At 33.2% G+C, this 23,891-nt stretch overlaps 1 protein-coding gene across 1 annotated transcript; it reads right to left on the reverse strand.

Annotated features, from left to right (window-relative positions):
• Positions 1–3,823: 3,823 nt before the first annotated feature.
• pofut1 (protein O-fucosyltransferase 1) lies at positions 3,824–23,256 on the reverse strand. Its single transcript, XM_061902715.1, has 8 exons — positions 23,053–23,256; positions 22,805–22,926; positions 18,637–18,819; positions 11,720–11,832; positions 11,455–11,647; positions 11,135–11,377; positions 4,571–4,771; positions 3,824–4,093 (listed from the first exon to the last, which is right to left on the reverse strand). The coding sequence occupies exons 1-8, from the start codon at positions 23,201–23,203 to the stop codon at positions 3,839–3,841; spliced, it is 1,461 nt and encodes a 486-aa protein (XP_061758699.1). The 5' UTR covers positions 23,204–23,256; the 3' UTR covers positions 3,824–3,838.
• Positions 23,257–23,891: the final 635 nt, after the last annotated feature.

Here is a 23,891-nt window from a genome sequence, read left to right on the forward strand (position 1 = left end):
CTCCGGCTTCCTCCCACTTCCAAAGACATGCACCTGGGGATAGGTTGATTGGCAACACTAAATTGGCCCTAGTGTGTGAATGTTGTCTGTCTATTTGTGTTGGCCCTGCGATGAGGTGGCGACTTGTCCAGGGTGTACCCCGCCTTCCGCCCGATTGTAGCTGAGATAGGCGCCAGCGCCCCCCGCGACCCCGGAAGGGAATAAGCGGTAGAAAATGGATGGATGGATGGATGTATATGTGTATATTTATGTATGTATCTGTGTATATTTGTTTATATGTATGTATGTTTCTATGTGTATATAAGTATGTATGTATCTATGTGTATATATGTAAGTATGTATCTATGTGTATATATGTATGTATGTATCTATGTGTTTATATGTATGTATGTATGTATCTATGTGTATATATGTATCTATGTATCTATGTGTATATATGTATGTATGTATCTATGTGTATATATGTAAGTTTGTATCTATGTGTATATATATGTATGTATGTATCTATGTGTATATATGTATGTATCTATGTGTATATATGTATGTATTTGTGTGTATGTATGTATGTGTCAATGTGTATATATGTATGTATGTATGTATCTGTGTATATATGTATGTATCTGTGTATATAAGTATGTATGTATCTATGTGTATATATGTATGTATGTGTATGTATGTATGTATTTATGTGTATATAAGTATGTATGTATCAATGTGTATGTATGTATTTATGTGTATATAAGTATGTATGTATCTGTGTATGTATGTATGTATCTATGTGTATATAAGTATGTATGTATGTATCTGTGTATGTATGTATGTATCTATGTGTATATATATATATATGTATGTATGTATATGTGTATGTATGTATCTGTGTATCTATGTATGTATCTATGTGTATGTATGTGTATGTATGTATCTATGTGTATATATGTATGTATGTATCTATGTGTATATATGTATGCATGTATCTATGTGTATATATGTATGCATGTATCTATGTGTATATATATATGTATGTATGTATATGTGTATGTATGTATATGTGTATGTATCTATGTGTATATGTGTATGTATCTATGTGTATATATGTATGTATGTATCTATGTGTATGTATGTATGTATGTATCTGTATATACTGTATATGCATGTATTTATCTATGTGTATATATATATGTATGTATGTATGTATATGTGTATGTATCTATGTGTATATATGTATGTATTTGTATATATGTATGTTTGTATGTATCTATGTGTATGTATGTATGTATCTATGTGTATGTATATGTATGTATGTATCTGTGTATATATGCATGTATGTATCTATGTTTATATATATATATATATATGTATGTATGTGTATGTATGTATGTATGTATCTATGTGTATATATGTATGTATGTATGTATGTATGTATATGTGTATGTATGTATGTATGTATCTATGTGTATATATGTATGTATGTATGTATCTATGTGTATATATATATATGTATGTTTGTATATGTGTATGTATCTATGTGTATATATGTATGTATCTATGTGTATATATGTATGCATGTATGTGTATATATGTATGTATGTATCTATGTGTATATATATGTATGTATGTATCTATGTGTATATATGTATGTATTTATGTATCTATGTGTATATCTGTATGTTTCTATGTGTATATATGTATCTATGTGTATATATGCATGTTTGTATGTATCTATGTGTATATATGTATGTATCTATGTGTATATATATATATATATATATGTATGTATCTGTGTATGTATGTATGTATCTATGTGTATATATATGTATGTATGTATCTATGTGTATATATGAATGTATTTATGTATCTATGTGTATATCTGCATGTATGTATGTTTCTATGTGTATATATGTATGTATCTATGTGTACATATTTATGTATGTATCTATGTGTATATATGCATGTATCTATGTGTACATATGTATGTATCTATGTGTATATATGTATGTATCTATGTGTATATATGCATGTTTGTATGTATCTATGTGTATATATGTATGTATGTATCTATGTGTATATATATGTATGTATGTATATGTGTATATTTATGTATGTATCTGTGTATATTTGTTTATATGTATGTATGTTTCTATGTGTATATAAGTATGTATGTATCTATGTGTACATATTTATGTATGTATCTATGTGAATATATGCATGTTTGTATGTATCTGTGTATGTATGTATGTATCTATGTGTATATATGAATGTATTTATGTATCTGTGTATATCTGTATGTATGTATGTATCTATGTGTACATATTTATGTATGTAACTATGTGTATATATGCATGTTTGTATGTATCTATGTGTATATATGTATGTATGTATCTATGTGTATATATGCATATTTGTATGTATCTATGTGTATATATGCATGTTTGTATGTATCTATGTGTATATATGTATCTATGTGTATATATATGTATGTATGTATATGTGTATATTTATGTATGTATCTGTGTATATTTGTTTATATGTATGTATGTTTCTATGTGTATATAAGTATGTATGTATCTATGTGTACATATTTATGTATGTATCTATTTGTATATATGCATGTTTGTATGTATCTGTGTGTATGTATATATATATATATATATATATATGTATGTATATATATGTGTATATGTGTATGTATGTATGTATCTATGTGTATATATGTATGTATCTGTGTATATATATATATGTATGTATGTATCTGTGTATATATATATATATATGTATGTATATATATGTGTATATGTGAATGTATGTATCTATTTGTATATATGTATGTATCTGTGTATATATATATATATATATGTATGTATGTATGTATCTGTGTATATATATATATATATGATGTATATATATGTGTATATGTGAATGTATGTATGTATCTATGTGTATATATATATATATGTATGTATGTATCTGTGTTTATATGTATGTATGTATCTGTGTATATATATGTGTATATGTGAATGTATGTATCTATGTGTATATATCTATGTATGTATTTATATGTGTATCGATGTATGTGTATATATGTATGTATTTGTGTGTATGTATCTATGTATATATATGTATGTATGCATCTGTGTATATGTGAATGTATGTATCTGTGTATATATATATATGTATGTATGTAGCTGTGTATATATATATGTATGTATGTATGTATATATATATGTGTATATGTGAATGTATGTATATATTTGTATATATTTGTGTGTATGTATGTATCTGTGTATATATGTATGTATGCATCTTTGCGTATATATTTATGTATGTATCTGTGTATATTTGTTTATATGTATGTATGTTTCTATGTGTATATAAGTATGTATGTATCTGTGTATGTATGTATCTATGTGTATATATGTAAGTATCTATGTGTATATATGTATCTATGTGTATATATTTATGTATGTATCTATGTGTATCTATGTGTATATATGTAAGTATATATCTATGTGTATATAAGTATGTATGTATCTGTGTATATATTTATGTATGTATCTATGTGTATATATGTAAGTATGTATCTATGTGTATATAAGTATGTATGTATCTATGTGTATATATGTAAGTATGTATCTATGTGTATATAAGTATGTATCTATGTGTATATATGTAAGTATGTATCTATGTGTATATATGTAAGTATGTATCTATGTGTATATAAGTATGTATCTATGTGTATATATGTAAGTATGTATCTATGTGTATATATGTAAGTATGTATCTGTGTGTATATATATGTAAGTATGTATCTGTGACAGATCTCCAGTTGCCATCATGCAGGTTACATGGACCATCGATGCAAGACACATACTAACAGGTTTGACTCGTGTTTATTGTTTCTATAAACGTTCTTGTGTCTCAGTCGGTCGCGCTGATTTCCAGTCGGTCGACCTCCTTTGCTGCTTGTCTCGGCTCTCCTTTCGGTCGCCGGTAACTGCGTCTTCCTCGCAGGTTCATCTCTGGTCTGGTCTCTCTTTTGTCGTCGTCTGTTGCTGTTTCTCCTCCGTTTTTCGCCCCGATTGCTCCTCCTTCTCCTCTTTTATACAGCAGGAGACGATGCACAGATTGAGAGCAGGTGTGTGATTAATGCACCTGGCTCTGATCGCTTCACCCTCACACTTTGATTTGTCCTATCCTTACATCTCCTATATTCCATCTGGCTGTGCGGGTGTCCACACTGTGTGTAAACAGGCAAATGACTGCAATACTTGTTGATTGTTGAAATATCCAAATATATGTTTATTGTGAAAGAGCTAAAAGTTCTAGCACTACGGAGGAGAATGTGTAAAGTACAAAAATGCTGAATCAGCGACTGTTTACTGGTAGTGTAGGTCATTTAAAAAGGCTGCCATCTTTCTCAAAGACATCAAGAACTTCATAGAATCCAAATATTGTCTATCGGCGTCCTAACAGAGGTCACGTGTCCCCGCTTACAGTCCCGTCTTTCCCTCGTGAGAAGAGGTTAAAGTTCGCTTCTGTTAAACCTGAGTGTGTCCGAGTGGTGCTTTCGTACCCGTTCTGAGTCTGGTGCGGTTCTGGCGGCCGTCCCTGGCTGGTCCATGCCAAAAAAGGAGGAGGGAAGGCCGTGGGCGTCCCTCTCTCTCTTGACGAAGGCAGAAAAGGAGGAGACACAGTTTCCGATGAAGTGGTCGGCCTGGCCCAGGATGTAAAGGTCCGTCTGGGCCCAGTCAGGATGCAAGCTCAGCACTTTTACCTGCAGACAACATCCCCCAAAACATCTGTCATCACATTTTAATGTAACTTTACTTCTGCCACATGACTTTATTGGGGTCAATTTATTGGCACACGCCCAGAAATCAATAAATGACAGATATTTATTCAAACTTTATTCTTGTCAAATGCGTTTTTTACCTAATATTCTGTCATTTGTCTCAAAATGTTTTCAAACTTTATTATTGTACAATATGGATTTTTGTCTTGCAATATAACTTACTGGACAAAATATTACAACTTCTTAGGATGTGAAACATTCGCGATTCAATTTTAATCTGATTTCCGCTCTAACGATTCTTGATTCCACTTCATTGTTGGAAAAAAAAATCCTAAAAATGATGACGTGTTCTCAAAATAAGACAAATTCTTAACAAATACAACTTAACTTTTTCCCATTATATTGTGACTTTATTTTTGTAAAACAACTGTCATTTTTATTATTGTGTCACTTTTTGAAAATCAAATCAAAAGACCTTTATTTTTGTTTGTTTACAAATTTTTTTAAATCCAACTTTATTGTAGAAAAATTATCCTTTTTTAAAAAAAAATTATGACTTTATTCTTGAAATATTTTTTTTTTTACAATAATGTGACTACAACAAACTAAACACCTTTATTCTTGTAAAAAAAACGTGTCTTTTTAAAATTAAACTACAGCAACTACATTCTATAAAAAATTATGACTGTATAATTAAATTACATATTATTGTAGTAAAATTGTATAATTTTTTTCTTGGTTCTATTAAAATTATGACTGTATAATTAAATCATATTATTCCAGTAAAATTGTCTAATTTTTTTCTTGGTATATTGTGACTTCATTCTTGTAAAAAGACTACTTTTTTCCAACAATGTTGCAAATTTTTTCTTAAAACATAAAAAATATGAATCGTACTCAAAATATTACAGATAATTAACTACAACTTAATTTTCCCCCTATTGTATTGTGACTTTATTTTTGCAAAATGACTATGGCAATTTTTTTTATTATTTTGTCACTTTTAAAAAATCTAAACAAAAAACCTTTAAATTTTTGATTGATTAAAACTGTTTTTAATTGCAACTTTATTTTAGTAAAATGAGCCTTTTTTTTTAAATCAAATTATTACGTCATTCTTGTAAAATATAATTTTTAAAACACTGACTATAAAAAACTCTAAACACCTTCATTCTTGTAAAATGTATTTTTAAAATTAAACTACGGTAAATATTATATTAAAATGATGACTGTATACTCAAATTACATATAGTGCAACATTATTCTAGTAAAATGATCTCTTTTTAAAAAAAATGACTTTATTCTTTTAAAATATTTTTTTTACAACATTGTGACTACAACAATCTAAACACCTTTATTCTTGTAAAAAAAAATTTAAAATCTTTTTAAAATTAAACTACAGCAACTATATTCTATTAAAATTATGACTGTATAATTAAATCACATATTATTCTAGTAAAATTGTCTAGTTTTTTTCTTGGTATATTGTGACTTCATTCTTGTAAAAAGACTACTTTTTTTTCCACGATGTTGCAACTTTTTTTCTTAAAACATTAAAAATATGAATCGTACTCAAAATATTACAAATAATTAACTACAACTTAATTTTTCCCCTATTGTGACTTTATTTTTGTAAAACGACTTTGGAATTTTTTTTATTATTTTGTTACTTTTAAAAAATCTAAACAAAAGACCTTTAAATTTTTGATTGATTAAAACTTTTTTAATTGCAACTTTATTTTAATAAAATGAGCCTTTTTTTTAATCAAATTATTACTTTGTTCTTGTAAAATATTTTTTTTACAACATTGTGACTATAAAAAAATCCAAACACCTTTATTCTTGTAAAATGTATTTTTTTAAATTAAACTACGGTAAGTATTCTATTAAAATTATGACTGTATACTCAAATTACATATAGTGCAACATTATTCTAGCAAAATGATTCCTTTTTAAAAAAAAATATGACTTTATTCTCGTAAAATTATAGTGTATTGTGACTATACAACAATTTAAACACCTTTATTCTTGTAAAATAACTTGTCTTTTTAAATGTAAACTACAGCAACTACATTCCATTAAAATTATGACTGATACCCAAATTACATATTATTTTATTCTAATAAAATTATAGCATTTTTTAAATATCAAGGTATTTTCAAGATCAAAATATTACAACTTCATTGTTGAAAAAAAAAAATCCTAAAAATGATGACACTCAAAATATTATTACGGGAATTTTTATTATTTTGTTACTTTTAAAAAATCTAAACAAAAGACCTTTACATTTTTGATGGATTAAAACTTTTTTAATTGCAACTTTATTTTAATAAAATGAGCCTTTTTTTTAATCAAATTATTACTTTGTTCTTGTAAAATATTTTTTTTACAACATTGTGACTATAAAAAAATCCAAACACCTTTATTCTTGTAAAATGTATTTTTTTAAATTAAACTACGGTAAGTATTCTATTAAAATTATGACTGTATACTCAAATTACATATAGTGCAACATTATTCTAGCAAAATGATTCCTTTTTAAAAAAAAATATGACTTTATTCTCGTAAAATTATAGTGTATTGTGACTATACAACAATTTAAACACCTTTATTCTTGTAAAATAACTTGTCTTTTTAAATGTAAACTACAGCAACTACATTCCATTAAAATTATGACTGATACCCAAATTACATATTATTTTATTCTAATAAAATTATAGCATTTTTTAAATATCAAGGTATTTTCAAGATCAAAATATTACAACTTCATTGTTGAAAAAAAAAAATCCTAAAAATTATGACACTCAAAATATTATTACGGGAATTTTTATTATTTTGTTACTTTTAAAAAATCTAAACAAAAGACCTTTACATTTTTGATGGATTAAAACTTTTTTTAATTGCAACTTTATTCTAGTAAAATTATCCTTTTTTAAATCAAATTATTACTTTATTCTTGTAAAATATTTTTTTTTCAACATTGCGCTGTGTGACAATCTAAACACCTTTATTCTTGTAAAAAAAACTTGTCTTTTTAAAATTAAACTACAGCAACTATATTCTATTAAAATGATGACTGTATAATTAAATTACATTTTATTCTAGTAAAATTGTATAATTTTTTTCTTGGTTCTATTAAAATTATGACTGTATAATTAAATCACATATTATTATAGTAAAATTGTCTAATTTTTTTCTTGGTATATTGTGACTTCAATCTTGTAAAAAGACTACTTTTTCCCACGATGTTACAACTTTTTTTCTTAAAACATAAAAAAAAATGAATCGTACTCAAAATATTACAAATAATTAACTACAACTTAATTTTCCCCCTATTGTATTGTGACTTTACTTTTGTAAAACGACAATGGCAATTTTTTATTGTTTTGTCACTTTTAAAAAATCTACACAAAAGACCTTTAATTTTTTGATTGATTACAACTTTTTTTAATTGCAACTTTATTTTAGTAAAATGAGCCTTTTTTTTAATCAAATTATTACTTTATTTTTTTTACAACATTGTGACTATAAAAAAATGTAAAAACCTGTATTCTTGTAAAATGTATTTTTCAAATTACACTACGGTAAATATTATATTACAATTATGACTGTATACTCAAATTTCATATAGTGCAACATTATTCTAGTAAAATGATCCCTTTTCTAAAAAAAACATGACTTTATTCTTGTAAAATTATTGTTTTTTTTCCAATATTGTGACTACACAACAATCTAAAATAACTTGTCTTTTTAATTTTAAACTACAGCAACAACATTCTATTAAAATATTCCCGTATACTCAAATTACATATTCTATTCTAATAAAATTGCAGCATTTTTTAAATATCAAAGTATTTTCAAGATCAAAATATTACAACTTCATTGTTGAAAAAAAAATCCTAAAAATGATGACACATTCTCAAAATATTACTACGGCCATTTTTATTATTTTTGTCACTTTTAAAAAATCTAAACAAAAGACCTTTAAATTTTTGATTGATTACAACTATTTTTAATTGCAACTTTATCCTTTTTTTTACCAAATTACTTTATTCTTGTAATATAATAATTTTTTAAATCAAATTATTACTTTATTTTTGTAATATATATATATTTTTCCAACATTGTGACTATAAAAAATCTAAACACCTTAATTCTTGTAAAATGACTTTTTAAACATTCTATTAAAATTATGACTGGATACTCAAATTACATATAATTCTAGTAAAATTGTATAATTTTTTTCTTCGTATATTATGACTTCCTTCCTGTAAGAAAAAACATTAAAAATGTATTCCTGCAAAATTGTAAAAAAAATGGTCTCTAATATATGTTTTTGTAAAAATGACGTTTTTTAACAATCCTGTGACTTTTTATACAACTTAAATCATAACTTTAGCCTTGTAGAATCAATGCTTTAGTAAATTATGATTATATTTCAAAATATCAAAAAATATATGACTATTTTCATGACTTAAGGCTTACGTATATTCCTGTAAAAAAGTTCCTCTGGCAGTGAACGTCGTTACACACAGCGAATAAGCGAGGATACGGCCTATAAAACATCTTTTGAAAGATTTTGTGGATTTTCCAACATCTATCCAAATGTTTTTGTTATATTTTTGAAAAATGTAACCTTTTTTCTTTTTTGAAATGTATTCCTGCAAAAGTGTATAAATGTTCTTGTAAAAATTAATTTGTTAAAACCAACATTTTTAAGTAACTTCAATCATAACTTTACCCTTGTAAAATCAGTGCTTTATTAAATTATGAATGTAGTCTCAAAATATTTAAAAAAATATATATATGCCTAGTTTTATAACTTAACACTTATGTCTTTATTCCTGTAAAAAAGGACAATACATTATGCCAATTTTTGTAAATATACCGTATTTTCAGGACTATATGGCGCACTTAAAATCCTTTTTTCCCCTCAAAATTCAACGGTGAGCCTTACAACCCGATGCGCCTAATGCACGGGAAAATTCTGGTTTTGCTTACCGACCTCAAAGTTATTTTATTTGGTACATGGTGAAATGATAAGTGTGGCCAGTAGATGGCAGTCAAACATAAGAGATACATGTGTAGTCTGCAATATGACTGAAGCAAACAACACCAACATTTTATGAGTTCCATTGAAAATATATAACATTACACACGGCGCTCAAAAATCTATCTAAATGTTTTGACTTTGGTTAGCTATGAAGCCACACCACTTGATGGACTGTACTGTGCTTCAACATAGGAGTATTATTATGGTGTGTGTATAAGGTAAGACATTATCTGGCGTTTTGTTTCGCAATATTATGCATAAACAACTTTTCTTACGTTCTGGTACCTGCTGATCTGCATTTGGGATCTGCATAAGTCTTGAAAAAGTGCGTGCATCCACCTTTGTAGTCCGTGAAGACACCGTAGTCGATATGGTTCTACTTTTTCTCGATCTTCTTGTTATGGGACCTTCATCCTCCGCTGTTGCCATTTTGTAATATAAAGTAGTGTAAAGTTCTTACTTATATCTGTCAGTAAACTCGCCATGAAAAGCGCTAAAACATACCGGTGTAGTGAGTTTACATTATTCACCCAAGGAACTTTAGTTATTAGAGAGTTCCGGTTGGACGGTTTTTCACGGGACACATTTCCGGCATTGTTGTTGCACTAGTGAGCCACGGATGAGGAGATCCTGCTCCGTTCACCCGAGGAACTTTAGTTATTAAAGCGTTCCGGTCTGACATTTTTTTCACGGATGGTGTTTTTTCCGGATGAGAAGATGCTGCTCTGTTATTGATTGAAGTTAAGTCTGTATGTCATTAAAAGAGTTAGCTCCATCTTTTTGACACTTCTTCCACTCTCATCCTTGCACGCTACACCGTCATCCTTGCACGCTACACCGCTAAAACAAAGATGACGGGGAGAAGAGGCTGCCGAAGGTGAGCTACGTAAATAAGACCGCCCACAAAAAAGGCGCACCTTGAAGTGACTATCAGAAAGCGATTTGAAGATGGTCTGTGCAACATTTTGACCAAAGAACCACCGTTACATGTTATGTAGACTACAAGGAAGTCTTTTACATTTATAAATGTAAATAAATATGACTCCTTTAATGCGCCTTATATATGAAAATAAGATAAAAAATACACCATTCATTGGCAGTGCGCCTTATAATTCGGTATGCCTTAAGGTCTGGGAAATACGTTATTAAACGTTCTAATAATTTAGTTTTATTCCGATGGCGTCGTGCTGCAAGACTTCCTCCAAACATTATTCATTAATGATATTTTTATAGTATGGACTAAATGTTATGATCATGAATGCATCATGGTGTTGAGACGTGACCTCCCTCACCTTGCCTTTAAAGAGTTTCTCGATTTCGCCGCTGTGGGACTCGGAGTCGGTGGCGATGTAGACGGAGCGAGCCGAGGTCTTCTTCACCCACAGCTTGACAGCGCGGCGGATCTCGGCCAGGTCGGGCAAACACATGGCGGCGGTGAGAGGCAGCGCCGTCTGTCGGCTGTAGCCCACGCACTGCGGGGAAGCCATGAAGTGCGGCCCCACGTCGTCGCTCTTTAGCACTTCACACGCGTTTTGCTGCACGGAGAACAAGGCGTGTCAACATGGAAGGCGATCGTTACGGGAGGCGACGCCCCTCTCTGACGACATCTCACCCAGTCGCTGCCGATCCTCAAGTGGATGCCGACATACGGTCTGGTCAGCAGGGCAGCAATGTGCCGCTGACCCTCCTCCACCATGTTGTCCGACCACACCACGTAGCGCTGCAGACCCACGTGGTCCTCCACCACCGGGAACTGGGCCGGCGCTCCGGGCATGGCCAGGACCGGGTGCTTGTCAGGGGGGAAACTGACACACACAACCCGTGATTACTTTCTTTAGTGGCGCTTTTAAAAGGTGAATAAAAGGATTTAATCTCACGTCCTCATCCACTGTTGCCGGTGGTAGCTACTGAAGGAAATTCCACTAAAAAGAACCGACTCGTCAAATTCCACGCCGGCGTAATCCCAGAACGGACCGAACGGGTTCCCGTCCTGAAAGAAGCAGAATCATTCAAGCACATCAGAGCAATCACTCATTTCTTGGTTTTTGTCTGCTCGGGTAAAACAATCATCCTAATCTTCGATTTGACTCCCTCGAACGGCCTTGACGCTGTGGAAACAGGGCCAGGCTGTTCTGAAAACACCTCAATGATAAGACGCTTTTGACCTCCCTCCCTCCTCAACGACACCTGGAGTCGAATTTTTGCAGATCGGCCTCAGTCTAAAGAACATTACATCATCACACCCAAGACAATTGGGCATACATGCATACACACCTCACCCCCACGCCTTCACCACCGCTTTTTCCCCTCGGGGTGATGGTCGGATGGCAGCGCTTCAAAGCAGCAGTCGCCTTCCAGGGTCCTAACTCCCCGCCCCTCTGTTGCGAGTTTGTCGTGATTAAATGTAACGTGTTTAAGTGTGCATTAGACTGAGGTTTTTTCCCACTCCAGACTGGACCACCCTTCTATTTTTTTACTCATCTTCTTCCCCAGCGTTTTACCTTTTCCCATCTTTTATGGGGCGCCTCGTGGCGACCCATCAGCGTTCCTGTTCTGTAACCCTGTTTGTTTGTCTAATCTTAAACGGGTTTGTGCTGTAAACAAAAATGTTGTTGTACTTGTTGCAATGACAATAAAGACCTACCTACCTATCCTAATCACTACTTTTTCTTTTGTCCAGCACAAAGAAAAGAACATTTTAGTTAAATGTAAGATGTGTCTTGGATCAAAGATTCCATCTACTGCCACAAACAGCAATTCAAATCTGCTGAAAAAGCTACAAACACAACATGCTTCGACGAAGCTAGTAAAGAGAGACACACTTACACCTAAAGATTTTGACGGGGGTACTGCTAGCCAGGACAACATTGATAGAGCCATTGCAGCGTATGTGCTAGAAGACATGCAGTGGGGTCACCCGCTTTCAGGCAGCTAATTAGCATGATACCGCCGTCAAACAGCAAATGGCACGGAAAACATTTTCCACGTACCTGGACACAGTGGACAGTGAGTACATAAACATTGAAAGCAAGCTAAAGAAGACACATCAAACTCTGCCTCTGCTCATCATTCAGCACTGAATGATGAGCTCTGTCAATTTTCTTAGTTACTGTTGCTCTTTCATTCCAGACTTCTAGAGCGTTTGATTTCCACATCACTCTAAATGTATAGACTATAAACTTCACAAACATCAGGAGGGATCCTAGTGGGCCAGGCCAATCTTTCCTTTTCTCTAAACTAAAACTAGGGAAATACGTAGGGTGTTCTGGGCTTCACTGAAGACATGATTGTATTTCATAATTCCTTGAGAGAGAAAAAGGCCTGGTTAGGCATGTGTATAGCAGTATGTGTGCTGTATATTGTGACATAACATATAATCATGTCATGTGTGCCTTCCTTGGTTGAAGCCAGGTTTACAGCTATGTTGTTATTATGCTGTTTGTTACTTACGTATGTTTTGTTGCAGCTATTTAAAATGGTTTTGGCCTGAAATGAATTGGCCCTTTGAAACATAAATTTGTCTTTGTGTGTTGCATGTGGACCACATTCCTCAAGTTGATCAACAGATTGTATTATTCTCCAATGCAAAAAATTAAGGCTAAAAGGACATTAATGGCAGCTTAAAATTTGTTTTTTTTAAAAGGGTAACTAAAAATTTACTTTTACAGTAACGCATTACTTTTAGGTGTTAGTAACTGAGTTACTTTTGAAATAAAGTAACTAGTAACTGTAACGCCTACTCAGTGGCCTAGTGGTTAGAGTGTCCGCCATGGGACCTGTTGCCTCCCTGCTTGGCACTCAGCATCAAGGGTTGGAATTTGGGGTTAAATCACCATAAATGATTCCCGGGCGCAGCACTGCTGCTGCCCACTGCTCCCCTCACCTCCCAGAGGCTGCTCAAGGGGATGGGTCAAATGCAAAGGACACATTTCACCGCACCTACTGTGTGTGTGACAATCATTGGTACTTTAACTTAACTAGTGACTGGTTTTCAGTAACTAACCCAACACTGATTGTGACAGAGCCAGGAAGACGCCTGAAAATTAGCTGTCTGTGTCATTTGACAACTGGACCACAAGAGGGCAGCATTTCACAACGTTCAAGACCGAGTTGACATTAGTCCCATTTAACTGGACCCATGGGACAAATCCCGCCCGTTAGTAACATCCCACCCGCCAATTCACTTCCACATGTAAAACATTTTTGCAGCGGATTCCTAATAACAGAAGAGCGCTCCTGTTCTATAGAGGATCTTCACCAGCATTTTTGCAGCAAATTGGTAGAAACAGCAGAGCAATCCTGTTGTATAGAGCAGGGTTCCCAAGTCTGTCACATTAACATTGTTTATGTCCATTAATGTGCATTGTCCCATGTACTATAACAAAGAGATGTAATATACATCTATTAACAAGCTTATTGGTGTTTAGTGGGACACGGCGAAAGTTCCGTTGGCGATAGGGCTGGGCGATATATCGATCTCCTTGATATATGTCTCTGTGCGATATAGAAAATGACTATATCGTGATATTCGAGTATAAATTCTCACGCAGTGTGGGGCAAAAGCGTTGCTACAAAAAGTAGCATTACTGCTAATATGTAGCATCATTTGAAAAGTCACCTGCTAGAGCAGGGGTGTCCAAACTTTTTCCACTGAGGGCCGCACACTGAAAAATCAACGCAAGCAGCGGCCATTTTGATATTCTTTTATTTTAAAAAACCAATACAATATATGTATTTAGGCCTCCACTCAGGCTTGGTCCCAGGGACCCCCACAATATTTCGGTCAAAAAAATATTTAAAATGTGTCATTATTTTGTATTATTGTTATTCAAGGTTTAAATCTCTAGATCAACATTAGGTTGTGTGCGCTTTTTGTCAAAGAAAACCCTGTTTTGCTATGGAAAAAAAAACATAAAATATGCAAAAGTTTCCCCCAATAAAATTTTAAAGTGGAATATTTGAGATTATAGAATACTTGGAGCCTTAAAAATGTCAACACATAACATTGATTTTAATTTGTTATTATGTTTTGAGCAATGACACACACAAAAAAATCCTACCAAAATTATTGGGGATCCAAAAGGGTCCTACTCATTAAAAAAAACAACTTTTTTTTACTGTTTACTTTAAACACAATCGTCTTGAGATCAACTTCAGATCCATCTGTCAATTATAACTTTTATTGTTTATGTTTTTTGTTTGTTCTCATTAGGCCCTTCTTTAGAAAAAAACAACATATTTGTTTTTTATATGGCAAACACAAAATATGCAACATTTTCCCCCAAAAATGTCTCAAAGTGGAATATTTATTGTGACATTGATTTTGATAAAAAAAAAACATTTTTAAAGAAAATAACAGCCTGCTTGGCAGCTTTTGTGTTATTAAAGTAAATATTGCAACATTTTCTTGTCACATTTTACTCTTGTATAACACTTTTTCAGTTTTTTATTTTTTTTTTTTAATCGTATTTTTAGAATGTGCTTAGGGCCGTTAAAAAATTACCTGCGGGCCGCAAATGGCCACCGGGCTGCACTTTGGACACCATTGTGCTAGAGAATGAAGAGTGCTTGAAACTCCGCATGTCAACATTTCCGTTCGGTGCCACACCAACAAAATGCCGGGGCAACCATTTCCACATCAACACTGTATGAAAAAAGGAGATAATGTCCGCAGTAACCTACCACACAGCGAAGGACGAACAATATTTGATTTCCTATTATACAGCTCATTTTTATTTGACAGTTAATAAAATATCTTGTGTGACATCATGCACAAAAGTGCACTTTACTTGTTTTAACCTATTGTATTGGCGTTCTATACAAAAAGTGCAGTTTAATTTAGTGTTGCTTTTCATCTTTGTGACATCATGCACAAACGTGCACTCATAGCTTGTTTTAAAATGTTTCTAACAATCTTGCACTTTCTGTTTTGGGATTTACATGGATGTTTGTGCCACTGCTTAATAACTATTTAATAAATGCAGTTTTGGTCAATTGACATAGTTGTTATTTCCCTCTCTGCATCAAAGTTTAAAATGAGCATATATTAACTCAGTATGAAGAAGAATGTTTTAATGTAGACACAGAATCATCATACTGCTGTGATTATATGCATAGGCACAAGCGCAGCCCCAAAGGGAATAAGCGGTAGAAAATGGATGGCTGGAAGTGTTCATTCAAGGTTAAGGCAAAATATGGAGATATATATCGTGTATCGTGACATGGCCTAAACGAGATATTATTAAAAGGCCATATCATCCAGCCCTAGGCTGCGGGAACGCAGCACCGGTCACAGCCTAGTATTATGGGCCACCTTGCTAAATGGAGACCCGAGGGTGTAACTTATACCGAGACAAAGATGGCTATGCCGATAGCTACAAACATCATCCCGTTCTCATTTGCAGACGTTTTCAACAAATTCGTGAAGGAAACGTTCCCGGATTCAGAGATCGCGTGCCAGTACGCAAATGGCAGAACAAAGGCTACTCTAATAGTGAAGGGTGAGTGTATAGGGTTGCCATCCGTCGCTTATATTACAGAGTTGTCCCGTATTTTAAGATTAAATTGTTCAGCAGCTTCTGGGCCTTTTGAATATCTCCTTAATTCTGAGGTCTCAATGTTGGTAAGTGTGGGATCTATTACTATCAGGGGTGTGGGAAAAAAATCGATCTGAATACGAATCGCAATTCTCATGTTGTGCGATTCAGAATCAATTCTTTTTTTTTTTTTATCAATACAACAAAATAATACACAGCAATACCATAACAATGCAATCCAATTCCAAAACCAAACCTGACCCAGCAACACTCAGAACTGCAATAAACAGAGCAATTGAGAGGAGACACAAACACGACACAGAACGAACCAAAAGTAGTGAAACTAAAATGAATATTATCAACAACAGTATCAAAATTAGTTATAATTTCAGCATAGAGGTGATTAAAAATCCCTCACTGACGTTATTATTAGACATTGGGGCGGCATAGCTCAGTTGGTAGAGCGGCTGTGCCAGCAACTTGAGGGTTCGATTCCCGCTTCCGCCATCCAAGTCGCTGCCGTTGTGTCCTAGGGCAAGACACTTTACCCACCTGCTCCCAGTGCCACCCACACTGGTTTAAATGTAACTTAGATATTGGGTTTCACTATGTAAAGCGCTTTGAGTCACTAGAGAAAAGCGCTATATAAATATAATTCACAATTCACATTTATAAAAAAATGTTTTTAAAAAGAACAATAGTGTCACAGTGGCTTATACTTGCATCGCATCTTATAAGCTTGACAACACACTGTGTCCAATGTTTTCACAAAGATTAAATAAGTCGTATTTTTGGTTCGTTTAATAGTTAAAACAAATTTACATTATTGCAATCAGTTGATAAAACATTGTCCTTTAAAATTATAAAAGCTTTTTTTTTTTTTTTTTTTTTAAATCTACTACCCTGCTAGCATGTCAGCAGACTGGGGTAGATCCTGCTGAAATCCTATGTATTGAATGAATACAGAATCGTTTTGAATCGGAAAAATATCGTTTTTGAATAGAGAATCGCGTTGAATCGAAAAAAATTCGATATGTAATCGAATCGCGACCCCAAGAATCGATATTGAATCGAATCGTGGGACACTCAAAGATTCACAGTCCTAATTACTAGCATCTTTACAGCGAGCACTCTTGTTTAGAGACGATCTTTGACTAGCATTTTTGCAGGAGTTCATTAAAATGAGCAGGAGCGCTCCTGTCATGCCTTACTGCAGTACAATTCCTAAAAACAGCAGAACAGTCCTGTTAAATAAAATATATTTGACTAGCATTCTTGAAGCAGATTTCTAAAAACAGCAAAGCAATCCTGTTATGGATTCTTTGATAAGCATTTTTGCACTATGTCATTAAAAACAGAGGAGCGCTTCTGTTATATAGAGCAGTGGTTCTCAACCTTTTTTCAGTGATGTACCCCCTGAGAATTTTTTTTTAATTCAAGTACCCCCTAATCAGAGCGAAGCATTTTTGGTTGAAAAAAAAGAGATACAGAAGTAAAATACAGCACTATGTCATCAGTTTGTGATTTATTAAATTGTATAACAGAGCAAAATATTGTTCATTTGTAGTGGTCTTTCTTGAACTATTTGGAGAAAAAAAATATATAAAAATAACTAAACATCTTGTTGAAAAATAAACAAGTGATTCAATTATAAATAAAGATTTCTACACATAGAAGTAATCAACTTAAATTGCCCTCTTTGGGGATTGTAATAGAGATACATCTGAATTCATGAACTTAATTCTAAACATTTCTTCACAAAAAAGAAATCTTTAACATCAATATTTATGGAACGTGTCCACAAAATATTTAGCTGTCAACACTGAATATTGCATTGTTGCATTTCTTTTCACAGTTTATGAACTTACATTCATATTTTGTTGAAGTATTATTCAATTAATATATTTATAAAGAAGTTTTGAATTGTTGCTATGTTTAGAATATTTTTAAATTATCTCACGTACCCCTTGGCATACCTTCAAGTACCCCTAGGGGTACGTGTACCCCCATTTGAGAACCACTGATATAGAGGATCTTTGACTAGTATTTTTGCAATAGATCCTTAAAAGCATCAGAGCACTCATATTGAGGATCTTTGACATATTTCTTATGTGTGAAATGTTGCCCTGGTTACTATTATCTATTTTGGAAGGTACAGACATGGCAGCGCTCTATTTGGACAATATTACAAAAAAATGAGCCATAATGAAAGTGTGGCCCCCAGGATAACTGAGTTGACCATGGCGGCGGACCCTCACCTTCATGGGACAGGAGCGCTTGTCGGCACTCCGCTGAGCAGCCGCCTCGAAGCAGTAGGCCTTCCTGTGTCCTGGAGGCCAGTGTTGGTCTGCCAGCTCCCTCATGAAGTCCTCCAAAGCCACCACGCGATGGTAGGCGGACAAGGCCTCCAGTTTGAAGAAGTCCCTGTATGGGACGTGGACCTGCGAAAAGGATGGAAAATGCAATGGGTTGTGACGGGATTCAGTTGTATATAGTCCTGCAAGCAAGCATTGTGTTTACATGCACTCAACATAAGATAGTACTCCCGACTAAACAGCAACAACACAAAAGTTTTGATTATATTTGTCATTTATTTTAAATGCTGCCTTTTTTCTTTTTTGTGCTTCTATGCCAATAAAATTACACATTTTTTAAACCATCAAATAATTTTCAAAATAAATTACGTCATTGTTGAAAAAAAAATTATGACTATTACAAATAGAAATTATGAATATTACAGATACTTATTAACTACAACTTTATTTTTTCCCATTATATCGTGACTTATTTTTGTAAAATGACTACGGTCATTGCTCATTTGTAGTGGTCTTTCTTGAACTATTTGGAAAAAAAGATAAAAAATAACTAAAAACCGGCATAGCTCGGTTGGTAGAGTGGCCGTGCCAGCAACTTGAGGGTTGCAGGTTCAATTCCCGCTCCCGCCATCCTAGTCACTGCCGTTGTGTCCTTGGGCAAGACCCTTTACCCACCTGCTCCCAGTGCCACCCACACTGGTTTAAATGTAACTTAGATATTGGGTTTCACTATGTAAAGCGCTTTGAGTCACTAGAGAAAAGTGCTATATAATTCAATTCAATTTTTATCATTTGGAGAATTTGTAAAAATCAAAGCAATTATTTTTGTTTGATTACAACTTTTTCTAGCAAAATTATCCCTTTTTTAAATCAATTACTTTATTCTTGTAAAATATTTTTTTACAATGTGACTATATAAAAATCTAAGCACCTTTATTCTTGTGAAATAACTTGACTTTTTAATATTAAACTACAGCAACTATATTCTATTAAAATTATGACTGTATACTGTATACTCTAGAAAAATTGTATAATTTTTTTCTTCGTATATTATGATTTCATTCTGTTTTCCCACGATGTTGCAATGTTGTTTCTAAAACATTAAAAACGAATTCATGCAAAATTGTAAAAAAAATGTCTTGACTCTGTTGTTGTAAAATTTATTTTTTAAACAATACTTTGACTTTTTACATAACTTAAATCGTAACTTTACCATTGTAAAAATCAACGCTTCATTAAATTATGATTGTATTCTGAATAGCAAGATAGTACTCCCTAGCTAAACAGCAATGCAAACAATATTCATGGTGGTAAACAACAACCATGTATATCACTTTGCATCCTTCAATTGTTTATGATCAAGTCCATGTATAGGTGTAGGTAGTAAATATTAGGTGAGTAAGTTAGTAGATAGATAAGCAAGCAGGTAAGTAAGTTAACAGGTAAATAAGTAGGCAGGTAAGTAGGTAAATAAGTAAGCAGGTATATAGGTGTGTAAGTAGTAAATATTAGGTACGTAAGTAATAGGTAGATAAGTAAGCAGGTAAGTAGGTATATATGTTGGTAGGTAAGTAAGTTAACAGGTAAATAAGTAGATGGGCAAATAAATTAGTAAGTAGGTAAATTAGTAAGCCGGTAAATAGGTGTGTAGGTAGTAAATATTAGGTAAGTAAGTTAGTAGGTATATATGTTGGTAGATAAGTAAGTTAACAGGTAAATAAGTAGCTGGCAAGTAAATTAGTAAGTAGATAAATGGGTAAGCAGGTGTGTAGGTAGTAAATATTAGGCAAGTATGTTAGTAGGTTGATAAGTAAGCAGGTAAGTAGGCAAATATGTTGGTAGGCAATTTAGTTAACAGGTAAAAAAGTAAATGGGTAAGTAAATTAGTAAGTAGGTAAATAAGTAAATGGTTAAATGAATGAGTTACAAGGTAAATAAGTAAGAAGGTAAATAGGTGTGTGGGTAGTAAATATTAGGTAAGTAAGTTAGTAGGTAGATAGGTAAGCAGGCAAGTAGGTAAATGTGTTGGTAGGTAAGTATGTTAACAGGTAAATAAGTAGATGGGTAAGTAAATTAGTAAGTAAGTGAATAAGTTAACAGATAAATAGGTGTGGAGGTAGTAAATATTAGGTAAGTAAGTTCGTAGGTAGAAAAGTAAGCAGGTAAGTAGGTAAATAAGTAGGCAGCTATGTAGGTAAATAAGTAAGCAGGTAAATAGGTGTGCAGGTAGTAAATAAGAGGTAAGTAAGTTAGTAGGTAGATAAGTAAGCATGCAAGTAGGTAAATAGATGGATGGATGGATGGATGGATGGATGGATGGATGGATGGATGGATGGATGGATGGATGGATGGATGGATGGATGGATGGATGGATAGATGGATAGATATATAGGTAGTACTTTATTGATTCCTTCAGGAGAGTTCCTTCAGGAAAATTAAAATTCCAGCAGCAGTGTACAGGGTTGAGATCAATTTTAAAAAAAAAAGTAAATAACGGGGGTTTAAATGGAAACAAAATAGAGAAATATTACAATGGGAATAAAAAATAAAAAGCAACAATAACAATAAAAATATAACAGTAAAATAACTATATAACAAGAGAAAGTAGGCAGTAGTGACCATGTTATGAAAACAGGTAAATAAATAAAACAGGTAAATAAGTAAGAAGGTTAAGTAGGTAAATAAGTAGGCAGCTAAGTAGGTAAATAAGTAAACAGGTAAATAGGTGTGTAGGTAGATAAGTAAGCAGGTAAGTAAGTTAACAGGTAAATAAGTAGGCAGGTAAGTAGGTAAATAAGTCGGTGGGTAAGTAATAAGTAGGTAAATTAGCAAGCAGGTAAATAGGTTTGTAGGTAGTAAATATTAAGTAAGTAAGTTAGTAGACAAATAAGTAGGCAGGTAAGTAGGTAAATAGGTATCTAGGTAAATAAGCCAGCAGGTAAATAGGTGTGTAGGTAGTAAATATTAAGTAAGTAAGTTAGTAGGAAAATAAGTAAGCAGGTAAGTAAGTTAACAGGTACGTAGGTAAATAAGTAGATGGGTAAGTAAATTAGTGAATTGTATTTATATGGCGCTTTTCTCGAGTGACTCAAAGCGCTTTACATAGTGAAACCCAATATCTAAGTTACATTTAAACCAGTGTGGGTGGCACTGGGAGCAGGTGGGTAAAGTGTCTTGCCCAAGGACACAACGGCAGTGACTAGAATGGCGGAAGCGGGAATCGAACCTGCAACCCTCGAGTTGCTGGCACGGCCACTCTACCAACCGAGCTATGCCGCCCCAGTAAGTAGGTAAATAGGTAAGCAGGTAAATAGGTGGGTAGGTAGTAAATATTAGGTAGGTAAGTTAGTAGGTAAATAAGTAAGCAGGTAAATAGGTGAGTAGGCAGTAAATATTAGGTAAGTAAGTTAGTAGGTGAATAAGTAAGCAGGTAAATAGGTGAGTAGGGAGTAAATATTAGGTAAGTAAGTTAGTAGGTATATAAGTAAGTAGGTAAATAGGTGAGTAGGTAGTAAATAAGTAAGCAGGTAAATAGGTGAGTAGGCAGTAAATATTAGGTAAGTAAGTTAGTAGGTAAATAAGTAAGCAGGTAAATAGGTGAGTAGGTAGTAAATATTAGGTAAGTAAGTTAGTAGGTATATAAGTAAGTAGGTAAATTGGTGAGTAGGTAGTAAATATTAGGTAAGTAAGTTAGTAGGTAGACAAGTAAGCAGGTAAATAGCTGAGTAGGTAGTAAATATTAGGTAAGTAAGTTAGTAGGGAAATAAGTAAGCAGGTAAATAGATGAGTAGGTAGTAAATATTAGGTAAGTAAGTTAGTAGGTAGATAAGTAAGCAGGTGAATAGGTGAGTAGGTAGTAAATATTAGGTAAGTAAGTTAGTAGGTAGACAAGTAAGCAGATAAATAGGTGAGTAGGTAGTAAATATTAGGTAAGTAAGTTAGTAGGGAAATAAGTAAGCAGGTAAATAGATGAGTAGGTAGTAAATATTAGGTAAGTAAGTTAGTAGGTAGATAAGTAAGCAGGTGAATATGTTGGTAGGCAAGAAGGTTAACAGGCAAAAAAGTAGTTAGGTAAGTAAATAAAGTAGTAGGTAAATATGTGTGTAGTTACATTGGTGTAAGGAGGCGTGTGATGACGGTACACAATCCAAGGAGGGACCGCCAAGGTTCGGTTTAACATCTTCGCAAAGGCCAGAGAACCCAGGAAGTGGTCTGCTTGGTTCCCAAAGCGACCTGAGAAAAGACAAACATGTTTTATTTCTTATTTACGTTTTAATGAGTGAAACACGAACAATGGCGGTGAATTCACTAGAACGACGATTAATGTCATTTAAAGGCGAGAATACGAGTGTTTGTTACCCATGCAAGGACAGTACAAGACGTAACCACGTTCATCCCACTGGAGAGCCCCCGCGGCCGCCCGACAACTTTGCCGTAAAAGTAAAGTCAATAAAGTCAAGAAATAAAAGAATATCACAGTTTGTGAGGCCAGGTTTAGTCTGACCGCCATTGTGGTTCATATTAACTCCCAGCATGCAACGCGCGGGCTTCTGCTTCTGCGGTGGTGCAGTGATAGCGCGTTTGCTGCCATCTAGAGGGCTAAAAGCGTATTGCGTCAGGTTTTGAATTCAACAACCTGAAAACAATTCATGATACAACGTGTTAGTATTTACTACAGTGTCTTTTTTTACAGCAACTTAAACGCACACATGTTGTGTTGGTTCCACAAAACTATCTTTAAATAGTCGCATATATATTTAAAACTTTAAAAAAACAAAACAATTTTGAACAGGTTTGTAAGCTTCAGTGACATAAATGTGGTGTCAATGTGAAGCTAAGTAAAAATAAAAAAAATGCAATAGATTATTGAATTATCAATTATTCGAAAGACATAAAACAAATTCAAATATTCTGTACAAAAAAAAATTTGGGGAGTGTAAATAAAAAAAAATATTTTGAAGACAAAATATTACAATGACATTTTTAATTACTTTATTTTGGTAAGATTATTTGTTATCCTAGTAAGCAATACAGTGCTTTTATACACAATTGTTTATATATACACAGAAATTTGAACAGGGCCCTTCGATGAGGGGGCGACTTGTCCAGGGTGTATACCGTCTTCCGCCGCGACCCCAAAAGGGACAAGCGGTAGGAAATGGATGGATGGATGGACTTTGAACAGGTTTGTAGGCTTT

The sequence above is a fragment of the Nerophis ophidion genome, linkage group LG06 (genome assembly GCF_033978795.1).
Source record: "Nerophis ophidion isolate RoL-2023_Sa linkage group LG06, RoL_Noph_v1.0, whole genome shotgun sequence".
Taxonomy (NCBI): domain Eukaryota; kingdom Metazoa; phylum Chordata; class Actinopteri; order Syngnathiformes; family Syngnathidae; genus Nerophis; species Nerophis ophidion.